The sequence below is a fragment of the Macaca thibetana genome, chromosome 7 (genome assembly GCF_024542745.1).
Source record: "Macaca thibetana thibetana isolate TM-01 chromosome 7, ASM2454274v1, whole genome shotgun sequence".
NCBI classification, from domain to species: domain Eukaryota; kingdom Metazoa; phylum Chordata; class Mammalia; order Primates; family Cercopithecidae; genus Macaca; species Macaca thibetana.
The window spans coordinates 140,409,648-140,430,300 of record NC_065584.1 but is presented as its reverse complement, the minus strand read 5'-3'; the positions used below and the strand labels follow the sequence as shown (position 1 = coordinate 140,430,300).

The following is a 20,653-nucleotide window of genomic DNA, read 5'->3' as shown; positions in this document are numbered from 1 at the left end:
AATGGTTTTAGTAATATCTCTATGTTCTCACTTGTTATAGAACATCTGTTGTTGTAGTTCAACTGGCAACTTTATTTAGAAATAAACTTCAAATTAAACCAACTCGAAAGCATTTAGTAGAATAATTGCTAATGTAACTTTCACAGGTATTTATCACACTATGAGAGAAATAGCAAATAATGGTTTATTCATAGATTAGAATTGTGATAGATTTTATCTTACTCTATCAATGTAAAGTGTTCTTAATGGTCTGATCTTCTTTAACAGTAAGAAGTTTTGAGGCCTGCTATATGTTCAGCAATTATATGAACAAAAGTGGAGGAAGATGCTAGCTTATCATCTTTTCTTCCTTTAATTTATAAACATAGGGGATCTCCTTGGCAAAAAAAAAAAAAAAAACTTATGGAACTTTAACAGAAACACTAATCTTTCAGTACAAATATTTTTCAGCCATCCATTTAAAGCCTGTGTTAAAATTAAAGCCAGAGTATAGAAAAGGTCCTTCTTGTGATGGAGAAATACTTAGGAGCCAACAGAAGTAAGGACATTAAAATTAAGAATTCATTATAGTTATTTCTCCTTTTAGAAGAAGATTATAAAATAGAGGATCTCTGTATCATATTAGGATTACATCCATTTTCTCCCTCCTTAGCTCTTGTCCTTTTTTCAGAGCATAAAATGGAGGGGAGGAGATGAGAGAGGAAGGGGAAGGGAAGAAACTTACTTTTCTAAAATGGTTCCAGGTATTCTCTAACCACTTGTTGCGTGATATATTCTTGCTTCTCAAATGCAAACAAAAATGTTTTGATGTGTCCTTGGCATGTTACAGGTGATAATCCTGTATGTTTCAGTGGAAAAAGAGAAACGAAAAGGTTAAAGCCCTTGTGACACTATTAAGAGTTGTTTTTGTCCCAGTGCCCTGGGCTAAAGTTTCCCTTCCCTGTGCCAGGTTTCCATCTGGCTATTCCTTTCCTTCTGACCTGTTTGTTACTGGTGGCTGGCACAGCATATTAGGAACATTTATTCATAAAATTTATAACAGATGAGAATCCTTTCATTTAAGAGAGTAGTATTTAACATTCTGAAAGGGTATTTCAGTTTCACAAGAGTAAAAATGTCCCAAGTTTTTAATATTAAGGTTTTTCTTACTGAAGATTTCAGAAAGTAGATGTTACATATCATGTTTATTTTATTCTCATTTTATATATGGTTACTTCTAAAGTGTTACCAGTATAAGCAATTCATTTAATTTTGAATATTTGGAACTTAACTGTATATTACATATTGCTACAGTGGACTAAGAAAAAAAGCTTTTGTTCATATGCCAACACTGCCCAACCTTGACTTTCACAAAACTGGAGATGGGGTAAGAATTCAGCCTTTTCTTTTTAATAAGTAAACCTTTATATCAACATTAAAATGCATCCTGCAAAGTGTCATTTGGTTAAGGCTAGCAACTGTGCCTTTTACAAATAATAATAAAAAACAAAAATCACACAGTGACTGAAAAATGTTAGTGTATATGACCTATGTCAGCATGAAATTTGGGGGAACAAAGTTTCAAAGTTACTGATTTCTCGATATTTCCAAAATATATATTGACTATATGTGTGTATAGTCAAGAGGAAAAAGTCAGTCATCATGTAATGTTTTATAGGAATTTTAGAAAAAATATGTGGCTATTGGCATAGTTTTATTGACATTAGAAAGATTCAAAATATCAGTCTTGTATGTTTAAAAACCATTTAAAATGTTATATTCGCAAGGCTGCTGACTGCTGTGCACTAGTGGGTATGAGTCCCTTATTTGCAGAGCTCTTGTATGTCTGCCAGTGGGTCAATTCATACTACTTTAACGCACAGATTTAGATTCTATCTTCTAATTAAGAATACGTATCTTTTACGTGCTTCAATTTAATTTCTCTGGTCTTTTACAAGTTAACGTTTCCTTTTCTTTGCCTAGTTGGAAGGAGCTGAACCTTCTGGGCAGCTTCAAAATATTGATGAAGAAGTTCTCTCTTCTGCTTGCCGTCTTGTGTGTGAGTGGGCCCAGAAAGTGCTAAGCCAACCATTTGACACTGTCTTGGAATTAGCCCGCTTCCTTGTAAAAAGTCACTATATAGGCACCAAGTCAATGGCAGCTCTAACTGTAATGGCAGCAGCACCACCAGGTATGACATTACTGTGAACAAGCTAAAAACTGACAGGTATTATTGTATTTAGAATTGGTAGCAAAAGAAGAGTTAGATCAAAGAACTTCATCCTTTTAGTACTTGTATGGGTTCACTCTTACTCCACTTAACACTAAATTCAGATGGGTTTGTTGAGCCAAGAAAATAATAATCCTTTCATTATAAAGCTTAATGCTATGTTTCTATAGATTGCTTTGCTGGCATATAAAACTAGATTCTCCAGCCGATATGTTATTAATTTTTCCATTGCTATTTTTACATTTATAGAATGTGTTTATATGTACTTTTATATGTACATATATGTGTATCTAAATAAATATTAGAAGTAAAAAAATACGATTAAATTTTTAAATTACTTGTTAGATTCCTATTCCAAAAACTAATGCTTATAAATAAAATTATCTTTCCACACTGTGACAGGTAACTGAGTCTCAAAAAAAAAAACACTGTACGAAGGCTTACTATAAAATAACAAGTGATGTTTTTTACTGTGCATTCATATGACTATTTTTATTCAAAGATGAATTTTTGGAATCGACAGTTTTGGGAATTGACAGTCTTGTTAGAATGACTCCCTCCTAAATTAATAGTTGTGTAAAATATCAGTTCTGATGAATTTTTTAAAATATCTTATTTCAGTTATACCTTATAAACCTAGAGTGGATAAATTATTCTAGAAAATTATGATGTCTATTAAAAATGCAGTGATATAGTGATCTGAGACTTATTTTTCCAATGACTATCCTTCTAAGTGTTAATTCTAAATATTTTAAAATCTACAATAGACTTATCCTGGCCAGAATTATAGTCTTTTAATTAACTTCACTTGTTTGTTTAGTATCTTTTACACATTAATAATGAGTCTGTTTTCTTCTAATTTTACATTTAGTATGTGGGATGTATATGTGTGTAACCTCTCATTTTGTGGTCAGTTGAAGACCCATTTCAGAAAAATAATGTCATATAGTTTTTCCTGTCTACATCTAAACTGTATGACCTAAATCTGTTTATTCATTATACTGACCAGCAGGAGAATACTTGACCAGCCTTATTGAGCTAAATAGCTCACATATGTTACCTCATTTAATTCCCCCAGCAGTTCTGTGAGATAGGTGATATTTATTCCCAATTTATAGACTTGGAGAGGTCAGTTAACTTGTTCATGGGCATGTAAGTAATGGAGCCAGGATTTGAATCCTGATTTGTCTGTCTACAAAGCCCAGCTTCACTCAATTATGTCATAATGTCATATGGTAGAATAAGCTTTAAAAGGAGCGAACCCTTCAGTTTGCTCTGCTCTCTTTCTCCTATCCCTGCCGACATCTAGAAGAGAACTTCAACAGATGGAGGATTTAGGAGGTATCATGGAGAAAAGAAACATCTCTTTCCTATTTCTCTCATTTGCAAAGTCTAACTGAGGGAAATATTGAATGAATTGAATGAATGAATTTTTAAGGCATAAGTGTTAAATAAAGGTGTGAGTGTTTTAAACAAAAGTACTAAAAATTACATATATAAAAAAGAGACTCCATTTTTGAAAGCAATCAGCCTGAGAGGGTAAACACTTTACCAACTGTATCATTACTCAGAACATTTTTAGAATGTCTCAAAATTTTGATCTCAGCCCCTTACTATATTTTTCAAAAAAGACCTTTGATAGTAGACTAATCTTCATCCTTTGAAGGTGAATTTGGTTTTTTATAAATATAGTCTCCATATTAAGAACAGGTTGTGTTACAAATGTCCTTTTGTAAGTCAGCTGCTTGGAACTCATTCCTATCTAAAAACCCTGGCAGGAAGGTAAGACAGCCAATTTGTGAGCCATTGGCAGAGGCTCTCCGGGGTGCAGGTGCTGAGAAGCCAGAGCTGAGGCTTGGGGTCGGGAAGGGGCAAAACAATTCGAGCTGGATTTGAGAGGAAAAATCGTGATTTTTAAAAGGGGCTGGGGGTTCAACAGATCCTCCTCATTATCAAGTGTGGGGAGAGAGTTATAGCTTCCTCATTCTCTATTTCCTGCTCCCCACACCAAGTAGTTGTTGTTAATTAGAATGATGAAAAGCAGAAATTGAGATGGGGAAAAGAAAAGACTTAAAGGCCAAGGTGTACCAGCAGGATAGTTGTTCCTCCCCTTTCTTCTCTTCATTGTTTTTATTGCCCACAACTTACTTTCTAATGATCTCAATGCCATGCCCTAAATCTGAAATGAGCTTTTTAAACATTTTATTATATGATCCATTTTTCCTAAAATTTGTATTTTGCGTATTTTGTCAGTTTTTTTCAGTCTTTATCTTACTGTTTTAAAGGTTTTCGCAGTGACACTTTTTTGGAATATCTTAACGTTAGTCTTAATAAGAAATTCTGCTTCTTAATTTCTTCTAGGTCATACAGGAATAATTGTATAGTAGCAATATAATAATGCCTATTTCCATGAATTTCTGGTAGAATTAAAAACTGTTTTCTCCATATAAATTTTTTCCATTATGGGGAGTGGCTTCAGCAAATATGTATGGAATTATTGAATGCCCCTCATGGGCTAAATATTAAAATCATGAAAATACATGTTATTTATTTCTGATTAGAAATGGGGGAGGGAAATTTACTGACCTTTGAGAAAATGTAAAAATGCTGTGTTGGCATTTATCTTAGCTTCTGCACATTTATGATATAGCTACTGTGTTTAAAATCCTGTTGATTTAACTGAAACTATCACCTGAGCTGAACCATATTATAAGATGACAAAGCTATATTGACAATTGTTTATAAATTCGAAGTCTAATGCTTTATACAGAAATTGTGAGTTAAAATTTTGGTTGCTTTGTCCAGTAGATGGCTACATTTTCAAAGAAATTCAAAGGAACCTGCCTTCTATAAAGGAGAGTATTTATTTTAGCTTTCCTTTCTGTTTATTTTCAGGAATTAAAGGAATTACCCAGCCTTCTGCTTTTATACCAACAGCTGAAAGTAATTCCTTTCAGCCTCAGGTGAAGACTTTGCCATCTCCAATTGATGCTAAACAGCAGTTGCAACGGAAAATCCAGAAGAAGCAGCAAGAACAGAAACTACAATCCCCTTTGCCAGGAGAATCCGCAGCTAAAAAATCAGAAAGTGCTACAAGCAATGGAGTAACGAATCTTCCTAATGGAAATCCTTCAATCCTTTCTCCTCAACCTATTGGTATCGTTGTGGCAGCTGTCCCTAGTCCCATTCCGGTAATATAATTAAATAGTATTTGGCCTTATTGGGATGGTGGGAAATCAATTGTTTATTTAAAAGTGGCAGATGAAAAGAAGGCAAGTACAAGTGTAGCCACAAACTGGTTTTGTGACTACAGGAAGATTCCCCTTCAGTCTTTCAGTCAGGATGTATATTGTTGATTACAAAGTAAGCTATGAAACATTATGGAAAATATAAAGATCCAAGACATACAAAGTATGCACATAACCACTCAGAGCTTTATGTAAGAGTTCTCATTTTTAGAGTTGTTTCATCCCTGGCTGAGCCAAGATAATTTTTTTTTTTTTTTTTTTTTTTGAGACAGAGTCTCTCTGTCTCCCAGACTGGAGTGCAGTGCCGCAGTCTCGGCTCACTCCAGCCTCCACCTCCTGGGTTCAAGCAATTCTTCTGCCTCAGCCTCCCAAGTAACTGGGATTATAGGCACTCACCACCACACCCAGCTAATTTTTGTATTTTTTGTATTTTGTATTTTTTAGTTGGCCGGGCTGGTCTTGAACTCGTGATCTCAAGTGATCCACCCGCCTTGGCTTCCCAAAGTACTAGAATTATAAGTGTGAGCCAACCCACCCAGCCAAGCCAAGATAATTTAATTGCAAACTTTATTTAAAAGTTAAATGCTTTTCTTTTTTACATTCAGGTGGAGCAAAATTCTATTGTGTAATGATAATACTTAAATGTAGGCCTATCCATGGCTTATCGGATACAGGACTAGAACCTTGGCCAAATTCTTTAGCTAGTTTATTAACCTCTAGTTGTAGATAAGGAAACAATCTCCTGTTTTTCTATCTCACACAACTGAGGTTATGATGAAGGGACTTTTAAAATGAGAGTAAGTTGGTACTTTATGTTATTATTGATAATATTTAGGAAATATTTTATCATTTTTCTTATTCATATTATCATGTTATTAAAATATGAAATACATGGTAACCACACTGTTCACCATAGGGCAAACTGGGGTAGATATTAGTTGTATCTTATTTGCAGTGGTTTAGTTACAGACGTTTAAGGTAGACACATTTATAAGACAATTTCCCCTATGAGTGAGCCATCTTAGCATAGATTCTGGTAGGTAACCTTTACAGTTATATGTTTCTTCAAGATTTTATGTCTTCTTCCGGTAACCCCCTTAAATCATTGTTTCAGCAAATATTCTTCACAAGTGTGAAGCTTTTAGTCTTGTTAACTGAAAAGTGACTTAATGATGTTCTTACATATTTTTTAATTATAATGCGTTATGGTTGCATTTGTTGTATTTATGTGTCTGATTGTGTAGAACCTGGTCTAGAACTCTCTTCTAACATAGGAACTTTTTTCTTTTTAACATTAACATTTAATGAATGCCTTAAAAGTATATACAGATACATGAATTACTATTTACAGCCTAGACCTGTTAAATCTGATTTTTTGCTGTCTTTTAACAGGTCCAGCGGACTAGGCAATTGGTAACTTCACCGAGTCCAATGAGTTCTTCTGACGGCAAAGTTCTTCCCCTCAATGTACAGGTGGTCACTCAGCACATGCAGTCTGTGAAACAGGCACCAAAGACTCCCCAGAACGTCCCAGCCAGTCCTGGTGGGGATCGTTCTGCCCGGCACCGTTACCCTCAGATCTTACCCAAACCAGCCAACACCAGTGCACTCACCATTCGCTCTCCAACTACTGTCCTCTTTACTAGTAGTCCCATCAAAACTGCCGTTGTACCCGCTTCACACATGAGTTCTCTAAACGTGGTGAAAATGACAACAATATCCCTCACACCCAGCAACAGTAACACCCCTCTTAAACATTCTGCCTCAGTCAGCAGTGCTACAGGAACGGCAGAAGAATCAAGGAGTGTTCCACAGATCAAGAATGGTTCTGTCGTGTCACTTCAGTCTCCTGGGTCCAGAACCAGCAGTGCGGGGGGAACATCTGCTGTGGAAGTCAAAGTGGAACCCGAAACATCATCAGATGAGCATCCTGTACAGTGCCAAGAGAACTCTGATGAGGCTAAAGCTCCCCAAACACCTAGTGCCCTTTTGGGGCAGAAAAGTAATACAGACGGAGTACTGCAGAAACCTTCAAATGAAGGTGTCATTGAAATAAAAGCAACTAAGGTCTGTGACCAGAGGACCAAATGTAAAAGTCGCTGTAATGAAATTCTGCCAGGCACGTCAACAGGCAATAATCAGAGCACTATCACTCTATCAGTTGCTTCTCAGAACTTAACTTTCACCAGCACCAGTTCACCATCTAATGGTGACTCAATCAATAAAGACCCTAAATTATGCACTAAAAGTCCAAGAAAACGACTGTCTTCTACATTGCAAGAGACCCAGGTGCCTCCTGTAAAGAAACCAATTGTGGAACAGCTTTCAGCAGCTACCATAGAAGGGCAGAAACAAGGCAGTGTTAAGAAGGACCAAAAGGTTCCACATTCAGGGAAAACAGAAGGTTCAACAGCAGGTGCTCAGATTCCTAGCAAGGTATCAGTAAATGTCAGTTCACACATAGGAGCAAATCAACCCTTGAATTCTTCTACCCTTGTTATCAGTGATTCAGCTTTGGAACAGCAAACAACCCCGTCATCATCTCCAGATATAAAAGTAAAACTTGAAGGAAGTGTCTTTCTCTTGGACAGTGATTCAAAGTCAGTTGGCAGCTTTAATCCAAATGGATGGCAACAAATCACTAAGGATTCTGAGTTGATATCTGCCAGCTGTGAACAACAGCAAGCTATCAGTGTTATGACAATTCCTGAGCACTCTGATATCAATGACTTAGAGAAGTCTGTGTGGGAATTAGAAGGAATGCCACAGGACACATATAGCCAGCAGCTACATAGCCAGATACAGGAATCTTCTTTAAATCAAATACAAGCACATTCTTCAGATCAGTTACCTCTGCAATCTGAACTGAAGGAGTTTGAACCTTCTGTTTCCCAGACAAATGAAAGCTACTTTCCTTTTGATGATGAACTTACACAAGATAGTATTGTGGAAGAGCTGGTGCTTATGGAGCAGCAAATGTCAATGAACAATTCTCATTCTTACGGCAACTGTTTGGGAATGACCCTTCAGAGTCAGTCAGTAACTCCAGGAGCTCCAATGTCATCTCACACCTCCAGCACCCACTTCTATCATCCAATCCACAGCAATGGCACTCCAATCCACACACCCACACCTACACCCACACCCACTCCTACTCCAACCCCAACCCCAACCCCAACATCTGAAATGATTGCTGGATCTCAGAGTCTATCACGGGAGAGCCCTTGCTCCAGGCTAGCCCAGACTACACCTGTGGATAGTGCTTTAGGAAGTAGCCGACATACACCCATTGGTACTCCACATTCTAACTGCAGCAGTAGTGTCCCCCCCAGCCCTGTTGAATGCAGGAATCCATTTGCATTTACTCCAATAAGCTCCAGTATGGCATATCATGATGCCAGCATTGTCTCAAGTAGTCCTGTGAAACCGATGCAAAGACCCATGGCCACACACCCTGACAAAACCAAGCTTGAATGGATGAATAATGGGTATAGTGGGGTTGGTAATTCATCAGTTTCGGGCCATGGTATTCTCCCAAGCTATCAGGAACTAGTGGAAGACCGTTTCAGGAAACCTCATGCTTTTGCTGTGCCTGGACAGTCTTATCAGTCTCAATCCAGACATCATGACACTCATTTTGGTCGTTTGACTCCTGTCTCTCCTGTGCAACATCAAGGTGCCACTGTAAATAACACCAACAAACAGGAGGGTTTTGCAGTCCCTGCCCCTCTTGATAATAAGGGAACTAATTCGTCTGCCAGCAGCAACTTCAGATGCCGGAGTGTGAGCCCTGCTGTTCATCGCCAACGTAATCTTAGTGGAAGCACCCTCTATCCAGTATCTAATATCCCACGATCTAATGTGACCCCCTTTGGAAGTCCAGTTACCCCAGAAGTTGTTTTCACAAATGTTCACACAGATGCATGTGCCAACAACATAGCTCAAAGAAGCCAGTCAGTTCCATTGACAGTCATGATGCAGACAGCCTTCCCAAACGCTCTTCAGAAGCAAGCAAACAGTAAAAAAATAACCAATGTTTTGTTGAGTAAACTTGATTCTGACAATGATGATGCAGTGAGAGGTTTGGGAATGAACAACCTGCCCTCTAATTATACAGCCCGGATGAATCTCACTCAGATTTTGGAACCTTCCACTGTTTTTCCTAGTGCCAACCCACAAAATATGATTGATTCCAGCACTTCTGTTTATGAATTCCAAACACCATCTTACCTCACCAAAAGTAATAGCACCGATCAGATCAATTTTTCTCCTGGAGATAATCAAGCACAATCAGAAATTGGAGAGCAGCAGTTAGATTTCAATAGCACTGTTAAAGACCTGTTGAGTGGAGACAGCTTGCAAACCAACCAGCAGCTGGTAGGTCAGGTAGCATCTGATCTCACTAATACTGCATCTGATTTCTCTAGTGATATCAGGTTGTCTTCTGAGCTCTCAGGCAGCATCAATGATTTGAACACTTTAGACCCAAATCTACTGTTTGATCCAGGTCGTCAGCAGGGACAAGATGATGAAGCTACACTGGAAGAATTAAAGAATGACCCATTATTTCAACAAATTTGCAGTGAATCCATGAATTCTATGACTTCATCAGGTTTTGAATGGATAGAAAGCAAGGACCATCCTACTGTTGAAATGTTGGGTTAAATTGTGTTTTATAATATGTAGCACACTGTATCTAAAGACATATGTATTGTATTTGTCTTAATGGAAGTGCCTCCCGCAGCAGAAATACTATTAATTGTGACATTTTAAAAGCGTTTGCTGCAGAAGTGGTTTCTTCAGTAGGAAATGGTTAGACTTGCCTCAGTTCTTAACAAGTGTCTAAAGACAGTAGGCTGTAGAAGAACAAGTATTAGGTTTTAAATTTTATAATATGCCCCATTTATTCACATTGATTGACTATCCAGCTGTTACAAGAGCAGTCAATCTTTATTTTGTATAAGTTTCATTTCATCAGATGATCTGCACAGAACTCAGAATAAACCATCAATTTTAGGTATAGGCTATTTTGTTGTTGGCATTATCTTTTAGATATAAAATCATAGCTAAGGTGAACTGTAGACAAGAAAGTCTTCCTTGAAACAGGGACAGTATTCAGGTTATTATAAAATATTTAGGCTTGAAGCATAGAGCTACTGTAGGATGAAAAATCTCTGTAGGACTTTCTGGGGCTTCAGTACCATTTACACCCACGATGAAGGGCTTAAATAGAAAATAATGGAAAATTAAATATTACTTGAAGGAAAGCAAAGCTGCACTAAAATTTTTAAGAGAAAAAAACAAGTAGCCATTTATATTTGTGACCTTGCATTATTTTTAAATGTTGATTTTAATATGGAGCTAGCACACATAGATGCGCAGGCACGCACACACAAAACAAGTAAATGTAACTCCAGGCATTTGTAATTTAATATAATAAATACAAGCATGTTAGAAAAATGCTTTATGTTTTATTATTTGTTAGGGGAATGAGAAGGAAAACAAAAGCATTCTCTTAGTTTCATCACAATGGCTGCATGTACATACTGAGATTCTAATTGAGATTTACTTTGAAATTTTTCGTTAAAATATTCCAGCATAATGTTTTTTTCCTCTTCAACTCAGTGACTCCCTCACTCCTGAATATAGTAATGTAGTTTGATCATAGGATCCCTTTGAAAAACAGGAAGGAGGATAACATAAAAAACAACAAAAAACATTTCACCACCTAAGGTCTGAAGCCACAAATCTTTATATCTCTGATGAAACAAAGGGGATATCAACAGTACTTGAAGAAGAGGAGCATTTTATTACTTGCTTAATTTATTTATTGTGATAACCACAATTGCAAAATAAGAACTCAGGATTTGTTTTAAAATGTTTCTCTCTATGGCTCCCATTTTGTTTTGTGAATAATTATTTATGAGTTGCATGTTGACACAAACCTACTCACTGGTTGAAAGCTCCATTTAAGTGAGTTTCAAGATCACTTTCAAAGAGATTGTTAAATTGCCATTGTTTTTAAAGCTAACGTAAAACCATTTGCTATGCTACCTTGAACCTAGCTAAGCTTTCCTTTACCTTAGTAAGCCAATCAGAAGACTACAATCAATGAATATTTAGCAAATGTGCTGAAGGGTTTAATAAGGTTTTGTTGTTCAATAAATTTGCAAGGTAGGGTATTAACATATTTTGATAAAAAATGGTGCTAGAGTTGGCGCAGAGGTTTATATATTGATATGTCTTAGTTACTGGCATTTGTGTGTGTTTGTTTGCTGTTATCTTGATTTCATGATTTGTTAGGTATTTTTTTCTTGATGCTAGTTATTTCTTCACTGTACATTGAGACACAGCACTACTGCACACCAAAGTATGCAATACCCAAAGGAAACTGTGTGATTTCTTCTAACAAATGATGGGAGCCTTTCTTTATGAGATACTCTGAAAAGGAGATTTTGAGGCCATTCTAATCCCTTGTTTACATTATTAGCTTCCTACTAATATAAAAATAATGGAAATCTTTTTTGATAAAAATATTAAGACTGGAGGATTTTTAACCCCTTGTACAGTATTGCAGCAAACTCTTTAAATTTGGTTGAATTCGTCCAGCAAACTTTCTGGGGTTCATATATTGCACTAAATTTGTTGAACCTGTGGTAGGCACATCTCTTAGGATAAATGCAACCAATACAGTCCACAGATTAAACTTTTTAAATGTGTTTCATTATGAAAAGACAAAATGTCATCAAAGTGACAGATAAAATTGTCTTATGTAGCAATGTGCATTGATCTCAATGAGATATTTCTATTATTCTCTTACATGAGAATATTACAGCAGGAAGAATTAAGTTTAGTTTGCTTCACCATGTTAATACATGATCACAAAATGTGCATGAGTGTTACTGACTTATCTTGTACAGTACTAGGATTCCTGTAACCACTCTTTTTTTTTTCTTCGCTGTATTGAAACTGGTTCAGTGTTAACCAGGCAAACATAGTTATTCACAGGTTATTTACTTTATGTTTACTAATTCTGCTTAGTTATTGTTGAATATGTTCTGTTCCAGATTATTTTTATTGTTTTGATGTTTAAAACATTTTGCATACTGTTTATCATAAGACTTCATGAAGTAAATAATTTTGCATATAATTGCAATAAGCACTGACTTTTGAACTGAAAAGAAGGAAAGTGTTTTTTGTGCAGTGCATCTGAGGTTCATATAATAGTCTTGTACTATAATGTGCTTTACTACACGATAAATGACAAAAACAAGCCCTGTTTCATGTTTCATTTAGTGCAAAAAGTCAGATTTCCCCAGTGTTTTGTTGTCTGTTGTACCTGCTGAAACTACAGTAGTTGAATATTGCGGTAGCATTTCAGTTCTCTTTTTTTATTAAAAGTGCTCAAAAATTGTTTTTTAAATGTTTTCAAAAACAATTAAAAACATTTTATATTAAACTGACTGGATCTGAAGGTGTTTTATGGGACATATTTTATATAGGCAACACATTTTTTAAACAGACCCAGTGTTATTCTTCCTTTGATGTCATGAACTTTAGGGAGTGAATAAAAATCAGCAGAAGGCAGAACAGAGCTGCTGATCTGCTGTGTGCTATTAATCCAGAAGAATGCACAGATCTTATTTCACTCATCAGAACTCTGCTGTTCACTTAGGATTATTACCAATGAATGGTGCATGGCACAGAACTTTATGTTGTCCAAAAAGCCATCTTTTTCTCTTTCACATAGTGTTTATTTTTAAATGTTAGCCTATGGAGTACCTAGGTAAGTATATTTCTGGAGCTTTGAATAGAATGAGAAAAATTTAAAGCATAGCTGTGTTCAGAAGCAGTATAGACATTTCCAAGTACCAGAAATAACAAACTGATAAGTGTAATGAATTTGTAAGCCAGAACCCGGGCTATAGGTCTGGAAGCAGACTGAAGTAGCCAGAAATGTCAGCTCCTGCAAAGTAATGAAATCAGGGTCTTGAATGGAGTTTCCTCGCTCTTGAAACTGAGAAGCAACAACAACCAGTGCCTGGGACTGTAATTTATATTGTGGACAGATCTTGAGTCAAACAGCCTACTCCTCTGTTTACATAGATCTTTGTAGATCTGTGATAGTTCCACTGTCACCACAGATCTGGAGCCCTCAGTTTGAACAGGTGGTAGAAGCAATTACAAAAGGAAAGGAGCGGAGATTAGGAAGGGAGAGGTAAAGAGCAGGAAGGCTGCCATGCAAGCTGAGCCTGCAAATCAACATTCAAAAGTACTTGAAAATGGAACTAATCCTAAGAAAGGCAATCACTCAAGAAAATGAAAGTAATGAACTACCTAGATACTACTATAAAATAAGTATGTTAGGATCCTCAGTGCTAAATGACATGGAAGGGTAAAATGTCAGAGCAGGCAAACATAAGAACCAGTGCATAGAGCCAACCAGTAAAAAATTCTGGGGGTGAAAATACTGTATAACACCTGAGGTGATTTTAGTTGCAAGTAATTGAAAACCCAACACTGGCTTAAACCATAAGGACACTTACTTTTCGCTTAATAATGTTAGAGATAGGAGGTTCAAGGGTTCATTGAATGGTTTATTGTTTACAGGCACTGGATCCTGTTTTTCTGTGTTTCTGTTCCATCATCTTCAGCTTTGCTTTGCTGTGTCTTTTACCTCATGGTCACAAGATGACTGCCACAGCTCAGATGTTATACCCTCATAACATCCCAAGCAGGATAGTAAGCAGTTCTCATAGCCTTTTATCAGAGAGAAAAAAAATCTCAGAATCTTCCATTAAGCACTCCATACACACACTCTATTAGTCTCATTGTATGAGACAAAGGCTCACCCTAAGGCCAATTACTTAGCTTCGATCCTTAATTAATGTGTTATAGGTAAGAGAGGGGCCCATTTCCTGGAGCATGTAGTCATTCATCTTAAATGAGTTCCATCACCTAGGGAAGGTATTAGGGACTTGCCCTTTGGGAGGCAACCAGTAGCAGTCACTGCAAAAAATAGCTAGGTAAGATGTATAAGATCTTGTACCCACCTTTGAGGGGCTTACAATCATAAAGAGTTAAGTACATGTTCTTTGTTAAGTGCCAACAATATGTATAATACACAATGTAGAAGAAAAGAATTTGAAATCTTCTGAACTAAGTATAAGTTTACTGGTGTTAACTGTTAACTGGTATCTTGCCTTCCCACTATGAGCTGAAAAATCAGGTATTATTGAGTATCATAAATGCAAGTTGCCTCAGCTCCTACAGCATGAGACCAAACTTTTTATTTTGTTAAATCTGAAGTACAGATTTATTTTGACATGCATTGTTATAAATGAATTTTTAAATAATTAAAATTATAAATTTATGGATGGGATCACATCAATATTTCACAATCTGAAATTTTAAAAATATGTAGGCCAGTCCTGTTACTATAATCTGCTTAGAAGAATGAACGAAAACAAAAAGACTACGTTTTTGAAGATTTGATTTTTAAGAAGTACTTAATTCTTGGAGAGGAGAAGATAGTCATATAAATAAAATGTATCATGAGAGTGATATTACTGTGGTATATAGAGTATTTCTTTGCATTAGACCCAGTGTTAAATAGTTTGCATATATTCTCATGTCCTCATTGTAACAATTTTTAGCGAATCTTATTTTTCAGGTGAGAAAATTTAATTCAGAGATTAACTGGTGGAGGTAACATAATAACAGGAAGAGCCAGGATTATCTTAATTTCAAATCCTACTTCATACCATTATGCTATAAAGATATGTGTTCACAATGTACCTACTGCAGTTGTGTGATCTGGTTGCTGCTTTGAAATTTTCATTCTGGTTTTAAATTTAGAATTGAGTTTGATTTTTGTGGAGTTCTTTATTTCTTTTTAACCTCCCATCCTTATATGTCAACGATTCTTTTTCATTTTTGTTGCTTTTAGATTTACCTGTAGTTTGTAACTTTCCTCCAAATTACTTTAATCCTTTTCCCTCCCTTCTCTCCATAGAAATACCCTGATGTATTAGAAGAACGAAGATTTAAATACAAAATTTTGTTTTCCACACAGCTTTTCAAGCACATTTCATACAGTTATACTCTAGTCATATTTATATTTAAATCACTTAAAATTTCGTCAAAATAAAAATGGGACCTTTTTTTAAGAGATGATAAAGTGCCTAAAATATGTCAGTCTCTGTACAAGGTGCTAGAGAAGACACCTGCCATTTTGAAATTTTGCAATATAATGAAAAAGACACAGTGAATGTCTTTGCAGGATTCAATGAGGTCACTATAGCAGAGGTGGATATTTATCAGTAGTATGCATTCTCCCCTTCTTCCTTACTGTAAAAGTCCTTGATTTTTAGCTGAGCACACAGCCATCTGACCAAAAGGCTACAGCTGCCAACTTCCCTTGCAGTTAGGTGGAGACATTTACCAAGTACTCAGAGAGATGTAACCAAAAGGTTTGGGTGCTACTTCTTTTGCAGTGTTCTTGTCCTTCCTCTCTGCTGGCTGGAATGCAAATGTGATGGCTATAACTCAAGCAGCCCTCCTGGACTTCATGTTAAAGACACATGCTGAGTATGATTGAGCAACAAGATACAAGGAGCCCAAGGCCTGATGACTTTGGGAGGGAAGCTGCCCAAGTAGTCCTGACTGCTTACCTGTGGATGTGTTTTACATGAGAGAAATAAATTTCTTTCTGGTTTAACTCACACTTATTTTGAGTCTATTTTGAGTCCCTGTCACTCAACACAAATCCCAATTCTAGCCAACATAGCTGCTAGAAGGTTTTAAGCAGGATTGGGAATTGTTAGAGTCACATGGTGATTGCTAAAACCATCATGGATGCCCCACATACCCTAGGAAAGGCAAACTGCATCTCTTTTTCATTGGGATTGGTAAATCAGGAGAGGATCCTAGAAAAACACCCTTTCATAGCTTTGGAGGTTGGGGGAGGCAGAAATAAGAGTAGATGAATTCTAAGCTGCTGATCAAATTGAAAGGCAATACAGCATTCTGGTCAGATCTAGGTTGAAGTTCAGCTCTGCCAATTATAACCATGACCAATTATAATCATTCAAACTTACTTGAATATTAGTAATGATATCCATCTGGCAACCATTTCTACTGCTGTGCCACATGGTTCTGGCCTGTTCGTTATTTTTGCCGACATTTTGAATGAACACACACTAAGCTTGCTGTGGCAAATGTAGATCGGCTTGCTCAATTTCTGTTCCAGCTTCCTCCTTGTATGAAGGAGCAGGAAAACCAACAACTACATTTTCTAGACTTCCTCACAGCTAAGTTCTGGATATGAATTACATTTCATCTATTAGATTTGTTCTTGAAAGATCTGAAGGAAAAAAAAATTGAAGCAGAAGCCATCTTCCTACTTCTTTTTGGTGACTTTTTCTTGCAAGCAAGCTCATGGAGAGTCTTTTAGCTGCAGTGTTCTAGAGTCTATTGTGATTCTTAGGTTTGAAGATTCATGTTCCAGTGCCAAATCACCAATTCTGTGAATGTCAAGAGGTGGTCAAGTGCTGTAGTGATGGTACCAACAGTATCAGCAACTTCCTAGTGTGGCTTCCTGCTCTCTGCAGTAATTTCAGAGACAAACTCAAGGGTGATTCCCCTGATAATCAGCTCTACCATATTGTTCCATGAGTCATTTCTGGAGGTAGTCTACTACCTTACAGTTTTTCCACTTACAGTTGTCCCTCAGTATCTGGGCAGGGATTGGTTCCAGGATCCCTAGGGATAACAAAATCTGCAGATGCTCCAGTCCCTTACATAAAATGGCAAATGGCATAGCATTTGCATATAGCCTATGCACATCCTCCTGTATACTTTAAGTCATCTATAGATTACTTACAAAACCTAATGCAAGCCAGGCACGGTGGCTCAGGCCGGTAATCCCAGCACTTTAGGAGGCTGAGGCAGGTGGATCACTTGAGGTCAGGAGTTCGAGACCAGCTTGGCCAACATGATGAAACCCTGTCTCTACTAAAAATACAAAAATCAGCCAGGCGTGGTGGTGCACTCCTGTAATCCCAGCTACTTGGGAGGCTGAGGCTGGAGAATTGCTTGTACCCAGGAGGCGGAGGTTGCAGTAAGCCAAGATTACCTCACTGCACTCCAGCCTGGGCAACAAAGAGAGATTCCATCTCAAAAAAAAAAAAAAAAAAAAATGCAGCATAAATACTATGTAAATAGTGGTTTTACTGTATTATTTTTATTGGTACATTTTTCTTGTTGTATTATTTATTGGGTTTTTTCCCCAAATATTTTCAGTCTGTGGTTGGTTCAATCTACAGATGAGGAACCCATGGTATCAAGGGCCAACTGTATTCATAAGCACTTAAACCTCTGTATTAAATCCTTTTCTGTTTAAAATACCTAGAAGAAACATTTTCTACACTCCACCCTGACTCATAACATATGCCTATGGGCTAGGAGTCAAGAATATCTTAGATCCGGACTTGGTTCTATTATTCTTTTACTGTCTCTGCACTTTAAGAAATAATGATCCCTGTCCTAGTTACTTCCCAGAATCTTGTGAATCTCCGTGAAATATGACAAGATGTTGTAAACCCTAAGACTAAGAGGTTATAAATACCTGTGTGAAAGAACAGACATTTATCTGAGAGTGGGAAAAATTACTGTCCTTTTTAGCACTTAAATGTTATATTTTACCTGAAGCCTCCCTCTATCCCCACCACATACACATCTGTCAGAAGGTAAAGTATAAATCTATATTCAGGTAAAGCACTGAACTTTGAATTAATGGCAATAAATAAGAAGTATTAGTAAACATTTTAATTTAAGCCAAGCTATTTATATCTGAGCATATTTGTTTAACTGATATCAACATACATTATTTGAAACATGAGACCTCTTATATTTGGACTTCATGTGTTTGAAACACACAGTATAAATTTCCTACCACAAACCCATTCCTAGTTAACATATCTCTTTTCTGAATTCTTCATAGTCTTAGCTCACCTTCGTAACAGTTCTGAGATTGCTGCCTTAAGAAGTACTGGTAATTTTTCACAACTGATAAGCCAAGTCCCTGTTCCTTTGGTTTCTATGACTTTGTATTCTCATTCACCTTCTACCTCTCAGATCCTTCATTCTCAGTTTCTTTCAGGGACCAAATTCCTCTACCTGTTATTTAAATATAAAAATTCTTTGACATTCTGTCATTTGTTCTTCTCTTATTATTCTAGTTTATCTCCCTAGTCATTTCAGAAACTCCTACAGCTCTATTGATGACTTCCAAATCTAAATTTTAACACTTGACCTCTCTATTTACTTCCAGTCTCAAAATCTAAATGCCCTAACTGAAATACCTTCTCTTTTTCTCCAACCTTCTCTGCTTCCTATTTTCTGTTAAAAATGTTATCAATTGCAGTTACCAGTTGAAAGCTCATGTGGCCAGGCATACTGGCTCACGCCTGTAATCCCAGCACTTTGGGAGGCTGAGGTGGGTAGATCACTTGAGGTCAGGAGTTTGAGTCCAGCCTGGCCAATATGGCAAAAACCCATCTCTACTAAAAATACAAAAATTAACCAGGCGTGGTGGTGGGTGCCTGTAATCCCAGGTACTTGGGAGGCTGAGGCAGGAGAATTGCTTGAACACAGGAGGCTGAGGTTGCCGTGAGCCAAAATCACGCCACTGCACTCCAGCCTGGGTAATAGAGTGAGACTCCATATTAAAAAAAAAAAGAAAAAGAAAAGAAAAAAAAGAAAGCTCACATGCCCTTTCCTTCACCCTTTGCTAAACATCAAATGAGTTTCCAAGTCCCATACTTTTGAGATACATATCTATTTCTTCCTTCCCCTCCTGACCCTGCCTTGGTTGATGGATTAATTTCTCACTTGAAATAGCAAATTATTTATAACTTCTGTAATAATTTCTATACAATGCCATCATAGCAATCCTTAACTCAAAAACCTTTGATATTCAGAAGTCAATAGCCTTCATAGATATAAGCAATAACTAGTTAGAAGATATAATGCAAGAGAAGACCCTTTTTATGCTAATAACAGAAAAGATAAAATATCCAAGCATGAACTTAAGAAATATATATTTAAAACACCTTTAAAACACTTCTACTGGCCGGGTACGATGTCTCACACCTGTAATCCCAGCACTTTGGGAGGCAGAGGCAGGTGGATCACATGAGGTCAGGAGTTCCAGACCAGCCTTGCCAACATGGTGAAACCCAGTCTCTACTAAAATTACAAAAATTAGCTGGGCACAGTGGCAGGTGCCTGTAATCCCAGCTACTCAGGAGGCTTAGCCAGGAGAATCGATTGAACCTGGGAGGCGGAAGCTGCAGTGAGCCAAGATCACATCACACTCTAGCCTGGGCGACAGAGTGAGACTCCATCTCAAAAAAAAAAAAAAAAAAAAAAAACATCTTTTACTGATAGGCCCAAGGTAGACCAGAACAAATGGAACAGGAAAACATACTTAGATAAGAAGAGTCAACATCATAAAGACATCAATGCACCCCAGTTAATTAATACATTTAACATGATTCCCACAAAAATGCCAATTCTTTTCTAGAGCTTGAAAAATTGGATATACATTTAAAATGAGAACATAGATAAGTATAGCCCAAAAAAATCTGAAGAGAAAGGAGTGTCTGAAGAGCTAGCCCAACAAGGCATTACATATAGCGTCACATGGCAAAAATGCCCTATAAGTAAAGCCAGGCAACAAATGGCAAACTAGGAAGAGATATTGCAACTTGTATCACATACATATCCCTTTATATCCATATTAGGGGTAATATCCCTAATATGGAGAGAAGTCCTAAAATGGTGGGAGGCAGAAGGCCAAATCTAATAGAAAAATGGACAAAGATATTAACAGACAGCTCACAGAAAAAGACATGGTCATTGTGTCAGAGGTGTTCAAACCAGAGCAACTCCATCTTGAACAGGGGCTGCCTGGGTAAAATGAAGCTGAGACCTGCTGGGCCACATTCCCAACAGGTTAGACATTCATAGCCACAGGATGTTTACGGTTAAAAGAAACAGGTTAATAATGTTAAAGGAACACATTAACAACGTTTACTGAATTGACCCAGGACTTAACAGACCCAGGATATAACAGACCCAGGAAATGTCCTGATGTCCCAATATCTTAAAAACAAAAGCACTTTTAGTTTAA

At 37.0% G+C, this 20,653-nt stretch overlaps 1 protein-coding gene across 2 annotated transcripts in view; it reads left to right on the top strand.

The window, feature by feature from the left end:
* The window catches only part of RFX7 (regulatory factor X7), a 159,199-nt gene extending 146,283 nt beyond the window's left edge, over positions 1 to 12,916 (top strand). For both annotated transcript variants that reach the window (XM_050796774.1, XM_050796773.1), the window contains 4 exons: positions 1,286 to 1,366; positions 1,963 to 2,170; positions 5,105 to 5,400; positions 6,850 to 12,916. In XM_050796774.1, the coding sequence (XP_050652731.1) occupies positions 1,286 to 1,366; positions 1,963 to 2,170; positions 5,105 to 5,400; positions 6,850 to 10,122 (3,858 nt within the window). In that variant the 3' untranslated portion in view covers positions 10,123 to 12,916. The remainder of the gene's footprint in view (positions 1 to 1,285; positions 1,367 to 1,962; positions 2,171 to 5,104; positions 5,401 to 6,849) is intronic.
* Positions 12,917 to 20,653: the final 7,737 nt, after the last annotated feature.